Raw genomic sequence first — 7,626 nt, forward strand, 5'->3', positions numbered from 1 at the left:
ATGCCGTCTCACCATGTGTTTTTGTTCTGGCTTTTGGTATGGATAAAAGGCCGGTGTTGGAGGACCTCAGGGTCCGCGAGGGTTGATATGGTAAAAGCAGGTCAGATAAGTAAGAGGGCGCAAGCCCGTTAAGACATTTAAAAACTAGTAAAAGAACCTTAAAATCGACCCTGAAGCGGACAGGGAGCCAATGCAGCGACTGTAAAGCTGGTGTAATGTGGGCCCGCCCTCTGGTCTTTGTCAGCACGCGTGCGGCTGAGTTTTGCAGCAATTGGAGGTATGAAATACTCTTTTTAGGAAGACCAGAGAGCAGGGCATTACAGTAGTCTAAACGACAGGAAATAAAAGCATGCATTAGCACCTCTGTGCTGGCCTGAGAGAGAAACGGGCAGACTCTGGCTATGTTCTTAAGATGATAAAAGCCTATCTTTGTTATATTTTTGATATGTGGGATAAAAGTCAGCTCAGAGTCAAAAATCACGCCCAGGTTTTTTACAGATTGGGTTGGTTTAAAATCTTGTAGTTTTGGTAAAAGTTTCTCAGTCTGGCCTTCAGGACCTATAACTAAAACCTCTGTTTTGTCCTGGTTGAGCTGTAGGAAATTCCCTGCCATCCATGACTTGATATCTACACTGTAAAAAAAAATCCGTTGTTTTTACGGAAAAATACTGGCAACAGTGGTTGCCAGAATAATCTTGTTAAAAATACAATAAAACGTAAACAGCATTACAGAATAACTAGTGCATTTCACTGGGATTCCATGTAACATTAATGATAACTAAATGTAAATTTTACAGGTATGCAATGTACAATAATCAATACATAATTGTTTATTTTACGGATATTCAATGTACAATTAACAATGACTTCATGAACATTTCAGCAGGATTCAATGTAAAATAAGCAGTTTTAGAATGTAAAATTTACAAGTTGTTCAGTAATGTTTACATACAGTATGTACTGTATTTATTACAGGATTATTCTGGCAACCACTGTTGCCAGTTTTTATCCATAAAAACAACGGGTCATGTAAAATAAGCAGTTTTAGGATGTAAAATGTACAAGTTGTTCTGTAATGTTTACATACAGTATGAACTGCATTTTTAACAGGATTATTCTGGCAACCACAGCTACCAGTTTTTATCCGTAACATCAACAGGACATGTACGCATGAAATACAGTTTTACTTTTTATCCGCAGTGCTTCAAATTACTTCTAAATGTTAATTTGAAGATAGGCTGTTAACAAACCACTCGTTAGTCAATGAATCATTCTAAAGAATGCAAGTTTATTTTTGAAAACAGTGGAGATATGAATGCTGTGGTCACTCAAAGGAACACCTAAGGGAATAGAGAAGAGAAAGAAGCACATACAGGATCTCCCTTAGTTTCATTTGTTAAGTTAGTCAATAATCAAAGACAACAGTAGCAGTAACACTATCACACCCACCTTTAATAATGGCTCGCCAATCATGGATGGGAACATCTAGAAGTTAGAAGTCTTGCCTCAGTTGAACTAGGACCCCCGTATTTTGGTCACTCAAAGGAACACCTATGGGAAGAGAAGAGAAAGAAGCACATACAGGATATTCATTAGTTTTATTTGTTAAGTCAGTCAATAATCAAAGATGACAGTAGCAGTATCACACGCCCACCTTTTTAAATGGCTCGCCAATCATGGGCTGGAACATCTAGAACAACACCCTGAAGAGCATCTAGGGAAACATCCACTGCTGTGGTCACTCAAAGGACACCTAAGGAATAGAGAAGAGAAAGAAACACAAACAGGATCTCCATTAGTTTCATTTGTTAAGTTAGTCAATAATCAAAGACAACAGTAGCAGTAGCAGTATCACATGCCTACCTTTTTAAATGGCTCACCAATCATGGGCTGGAACATCTAGAACAACACCCTGAAGAACATCTAGGGAAACATCCACTGCTGTGGTCACTCAAAGGACACCTAGGGAATAAAGACACACACACACACAATAATCTCAATTAATCAGTAGCATTGGAAACAATAACTGCTGTACTGTTGCTGCAGTATGAACTGTCTGGACACTAGGCACTGTCCTGAGACAGCCAGCACTGTCTGTCCTGGGACAGTCAGGCACTGTGCCCAACTCTCTTAGGACAGTGCATCGCTCCCCTGGACAGGACCTGGTTGCCCCGGGGACAATACCTGGCTGTCTCAGGACGGGGGCAGTGCCTGATTGTCTCGGGATAATGCGTAGCATCGTGGTAGAGTGCGTTGCCGTCTCTGGACAATTGGCACTGTCCCGAGACAATGAGTAGGACAATAGCAACAGTACAGTACAGTTACTGTTCCCACTGTCTCTCCCATTAATTTCATTTGTAAAGTCAGTCAATAATCAAAGAACGTAGTTGCACTAGCACTAGTACCTTTTTAAATAGATCGCCATTCGTGGTCTGAGAGGTCCTGAATCAACATCAGGACTCTGGCATTAACATGCAATCGCGTAGCACTGGTTCGCTCCACTTTGGTCCCCCTCTCTGGATTTATAGAGAAGAAACATGTAGGAATACAGAGAAGACAGAGGAAACACATGTATATAATAAACAAACACAAATACATGATACAACTGCCTCCACAACAACAAAGGAAAGGATAAGTGTGAGGTTACAGTTTTCCTTTAATTAATACTTTATTGGTAGGCAGGGAGCAAAGGGGCCTCCAGAGACACTGTCTTTTTTCTTTTCTTTTCTTTTTTTTTGCTCAACATGAATCAGAACGTTAACATTTCGCATGACATGTTCGAGATAGATAATGCATTTCCATTTCCATAAATTGCAAATTACAGGAACATAACTCTTCATGAGCTCTGTCTTTGCACATCCACAGTAGAGGACTGAAGCAGAACATGTATGGTTTGAGTGATATAATTGGCTTCCCCTATACAAGTTCAAAACATGTTACACATTTCTACTGTATCACAAGGAAAATCAGGTAGAAATTTGGGTCTCTACTATTTAAGAAAAGTCAATAATACCATTCAAACCATACATTAATGGGTTGGTTAGTAATCTGCCTGGGGGAGATTGGCCCCATTCTGCCTTCTATTCAAAGTTTTAACTCGAACTGAGTTGTGGTCTCGAGTCAGCCTGCGTTTCCATTACTAACCGGCTACTCAGACGTGGGTGGCGAGAAAAGAAGTGGCCGGTAAATAAACATGGAGTATATGGAGACATTAGTGGTGCTGCTCTTCGCTCTGATGCTTTTACTCTCTCAGAAGATGAAAATGATAACGTAGGCTATAGCCAAGGTGAGACACAACTGACTAGGCTACAGAAAGTGGCAACTTTACCAGTTCATTCACAAGAAAGAAATAGATTTCAACACGGGGCCATGATTGTGATGTGGATTTATGTTGTGGGTGATTAATTTAGTACGTCAAATGTATGCACGTTTCTTATTTTCTTGCAGTTGTAGAGAGTGAATGTACTGAATAAGAAAAGGATAAAAGCACTTCCAAACATGCAATCATTCTACTGTTAGCTACCTGTCTAGTTCTTCAAGATAGGAACACAGTGCGAGGGCAGCACCTCTGTAACTCCAGAAACTCCAGGGTTGATGCAAGTGCAGTTGGGTAATGGATGTTGAAGCAGTAATACGAGCCAAACATCATGCACAAGGAGGAGATGAAGGAAGAGATGTTCTCGTTGACGATGACGTGATCCACACACAGCATCATCCTTCTGGAAGAAAAGCAGGATTGTCCTTAAAAGAAAAAAAGAAAGAAAATTAAAATAATCCAGAAATTAAGTTTACATTTTCACATGTCAGTCACTAACTCATGTATCAAGGGTGAAAACAAGTATGTACCAAGAAACCCACACCATCAGAAAAAAAAGGGGTGAATTCATTATAGTCAACATCCATGGTATGTGTCAGGCTTTACTCTTCAACTCAGGTAAGTAAGGTTAACTTACCACATACAACAATCGTTGGAGTCAAGGGAACTCGGTCCATGACCACTTCTCCAGCCAGGCAAGTGTCCTCCACGTAATGGAACATCACATCATCTCTCTTGTCAAAATAAGCCAGAAGAAGCAGCACCATCTCTGTGACCTGTGTGCTGACTGCCTGTTCTCCCATCATAATCTGTAGCTTTGTTGCAGCTTGGTAGAATCTTTTGGATTTGTTGACAGCAACTGTCTTCATGAAGTGCAAGAGCCGTTCCCCCTTCTGTTCCACATTTTTCAAGAAGGTTTCCTTCAGGTCAACTCCAGTGAGCTCGTTGAAGTGAACATTCATGCCAATTTCATGAAACCAATATGGCCAGTTTTCCTGGAGGTACTTCATGTCTTTCCCTTGGTTCACGTCTTTTCGCTGGCTGTAGAATGTGGACTTCATCAGCATTTTCAAAGGACCTGGGCTTTGTTGATTCTGGCTGAACAGATTTTTAAGCTCATCTTTCTTCTGCTGCTGGGTTTCGGCCGTTTCCCCAAGGGGCATAAACTTCACATGCCAACGGATGCACCCATAGGTGTCTTGAATCGCTGCACGTTTTTCAGGTGGGACTTCGTCAGTGTCAGAGTCATGTGATTTTCTTTTTTTAATTTTTGGTGTTGTAGGTCTTTTCACATTTTCGATCCGATTTTGAATTTGTTTCACGAGGGAGCCATACCCTGTGCCAATTACGTCACCCTCAATCACATCTTGAAGGGACTTGGGGTATTTAGCCACCAATTTCTTAGCCACATCAGCAGCATTCTTCTTGCTTAAAGACGTGGTTACTTTCATCATTTCACGGACCACAATTCTGACCATCTCTTTCCTCAGACTTGGATTTGGACGCCTTTCCCTCTCCAAAGCCTGTGTCAACGCCTCTGGGAACTGTCCCCATGGTATTGTGAATGACTCTGGAAAACTGCCACTTGGGCTCTGACAGCTGCTGGACGACGATGACGTTGGCGACAGAGACATCATGGATTGGGAGGGTCCTGGTGAGGCAGTAAGGCAACCACTTTCTTGGGCCGGACCTTTACAAATGCACATACACGAAACAGACATAACATGAATGGTTTTACATTTTAATTGAGCTTCATAACAATGTTGAGAACAGATCACATCATAAAACCACCAAGCAGTCAGGATGCTGAACAATGACGTTAAACTTACATTTCAGACTCCATGCAGCAACCAGCTTCCTGGCTTGTATGGGCCTCAGGGCTGACAACAAATCATCTTCTTTCAAAAACTGGAAGTCATCAGGGGTCTCTACCCCCAGAGATTGGAGAGTTTCCTCCAAGATCTCCCTTGTAGCATCTGGCAGGTCAGGCAAGGCCTCCGTGATGGCAGAATGTAGAAATGATTTGGACATCTGTACAAATTTCATTTAAGATGCATAAGTAAATATTTACAAAATGTAGCCGATTTACTGATTTACTACATTTACTTCAGAACATTGTAGTTTGGGACTAATTCATATTGAAGTTAAAGTTGTGCCCAATATGACTACAGACATTGAAAATCAAAAAATAGAACTACATAAAACTCATCATTCAGACATTGCAAAAATCACATGGACAAAACGCTGTGTTTCAGTGGGATGACTCTGTGTGCATCGATGGTGTATGAAGTCAGTGGGTAAAAATCTAGCAAGGCCTGTATGTTCACACACTTCATTGCTGTACTTTGCGGTCTAATGGCATACAGATGGTATTTGGGAAGGAAGACGGATTTGTGCAAGTCCATAAGAACATACACAGCATCATCCTTAGTTAGAATTCTGATAATCTTCCCAAATTCCAGAGACTCGTTTAAGACCAAAAAATCCCCTTTCTTGTAGGTTGTACCTCTGTACTGAATTTCTGTTGAGACAACAGTATCCCTTTCTGAAAATCCAAATTCAGAAGCAGCATGAATGACAGCTTCACTGTAAAGGTTGGGAATAAAAGCGCAACCATTTTTAATTTGTAGTACCTCACTAGATCCTGGTCCTGCCGAGACATATGCCTGGAACATCTGATGCCTCTCAGAAAGAGTGAGGCAAATGTTCTTGAAGTTTTTCAAATGTCTGGCACATCGCTTGAAATAGCTATGTTTGCTTTCAAAACGCATCGTCCACAGTCGAATAAGGGGGCCAAATTTCAGGATTAGTGAGGGATAATGTCTCATGTAATGGTGTTTCGGTTTGAGAGTACTATGAGGAAACAAACATGTCCTTGAATCCAGATATTCCTGAACTATGATTTCAAGGTAAGCTATCTGTGACACTGAAATCTTTTGCGCACAAACTAGATCAACAATATCTTTGAGCAGGAGAGTCAACTGCCACACGTCATCATCAGCATTTTGCACCTTGTCGCCAATTAGAACAGGTAACAACCTCAAAAAATTCCAATTCTGGATCGCGTTACCAGAGAGTTTGAGTGCACCAGACTGGACAGTGCAAGGCTTGGAGAGAGCATCTGAACCTTTGAACTGGAATTGTTTGATTCGCCTGTTCAAAAGGGTATATGTGAACCACTTCTTGGTCTTGATGAAATAATTCAATACAGACCAAGGTCAGAGGACAACACGCCCTCAAAAATGTCATGGCCTAAACATGGTGGGAGCCCAGGTTGGCATACATGAAAGTTTGGCACATCATTGAAAACTGACCTCAGTTTTATTCCTTTGACGTCTCTGTTCTCCTCAGACAGAGCGGCGACAGCAGCGTCATAGGAATCAGCAGTTCTTTGCTGGCCCCAAAGATTGGGTTCTTTCTTAAATTCGTCTCTGGTTACCTCACAGTACCTGCAAAAATAACAAGACGTGAAATTTTCGTTAAACCCTCCAATGCCATGTGACCCTAAATTATCCCCAGCTATACAGTACAAAGACAGTACAAGGACAGTTTCCCCTCCTACAGTCACTCCATTTTCTGCTAAATCTGACAAATCCGAGATCAGGTCAGCAAATACTTTGGCACATCCAAACTTTTTTAGATCATTTTCTCCACACAACAAGACTAGGGACATGTGATCTGTGTTGGATCGCACATGAACTGGCAAATTCGCAACAGAAAGATAAACAGCGAGAACTTTGTGCTTTTTTTTTGCTGAGCCGAGAGGATTGACTACTTCAAATGCATCTTGGTACAAAATAACCTGCAGGCCTCCTGGGTTTGCAATGAAGAACGGATTGGACTTGAAGGCCTGTCCATCACAAGTGTCACCAAGGAAACATGCATCTGTTTCAGTAGTCTGTTGCAACACAGAATGTTTCCAAAATTGTGATTCTAGTAAGTTAGTCACTGTTTGCTTTACAGGTATGTAATAAGCATTTCTTTGTCTCATATCATCATCATATCCTAATCTTACTACTTTGGGCTCTACATATTTGAACATCCGTTTGAATGCCTGAGCTCTCGTGTAGGCTGTTCTCAGTGGGCCTTTATGAGATGAGGAGAACAGATCAGAATCCTTAATACAATCAGAGACTTTCCCCATCACATCATCAGTAAGATTTAACTCATCTTTCATGACAGAGTGTAATTTGCTCAAAGTGTAATCAAGTCCTAATTCATGTAGATTTTGCATCTCTTCAACAATTATTTGTATTGTTGAATCTGGAAGCAGCAGTTGACCTTGTAGTTTTAAATAGAACAGGCAAACA

General features: G+C 41.1%; 1 protein-coding gene and 1 long non-coding RNA gene across 2 annotated transcripts; both read right to left on the reverse strand.

The window, feature by feature from the left end:
* Positions 1–1,248: 1,248 nt before the first annotated feature.
* On the reverse strand, positions 1,249–4,950 carry LOC143317885 (uncharacterized). Its single transcript, XM_076725774.1, has 7 exons — positions 3,954–4,950; positions 3,524–3,741; positions 2,406–2,516; positions 1,864–1,962; positions 1,655–1,753; positions 1,450–1,551; positions 1,249–1,340 (listed from the first exon to the last, which is right to left on the reverse strand). The coding sequence occupies exons 1-2, from the start codon at positions 4,948–4,950 to the stop codon at positions 3,536–3,538; spliced, it is 1,203 nt and encodes a 400-aa protein (XP_076581889.1). The 3' UTR covers positions 1,249–1,340; positions 1,450–1,551; positions 1,655–1,753; positions 1,864–1,962; positions 2,406–2,516; positions 3,524–3,535.
* Positions 4,951–4,964: 14 nt separating this feature from the next.
* Positions 4,965–6,712, reverse strand: LOC143317884 (uncharacterized). Its single transcript, XR_013076921.1, has 3 exons — positions 6,631–6,712; positions 5,146–5,347; positions 4,965–5,006 (listed from the first exon to the last, which is right to left on the reverse strand). It is a non-coding gene; the product is annotated as an uncharacterized LOC143317884 (long non-coding RNA).
* Between the last annotated feature and the right edge of the window lie 914 nt (positions 6,713–7,626).

This window comes from Chaetodon auriga, unplaced genomic scaffold, assembly GCF_051107435.1.
Source record: "Chaetodon auriga isolate fChaAug3 unplaced genomic scaffold, fChaAug3.hap1 Scaffold_78, whole genome shotgun sequence".
Lineage (NCBI taxonomy): Eukaryota > Metazoa > Chordata > Actinopteri > Chaetodontiformes > Chaetodontidae > Chaetodon > Chaetodon auriga.

Bases quoted from the DNA above. Each gene is read 5' to 3' on its own strand.
- LOC143317885 (XM_076725774.1), bottom strand. From the start codon at position 4,950: ATGTCTCTGTCGCCAACGTCATCGTCGTCCAGCAGCTGTCAGAGCCCA. The intron at 3,742-3,953 runs GTAAGTTAACCT...TTTTCTTTTAAG, and splicing joins TCCAACGATTGTTGTATGTG to GACAATCCTGCTTTTCTTCC.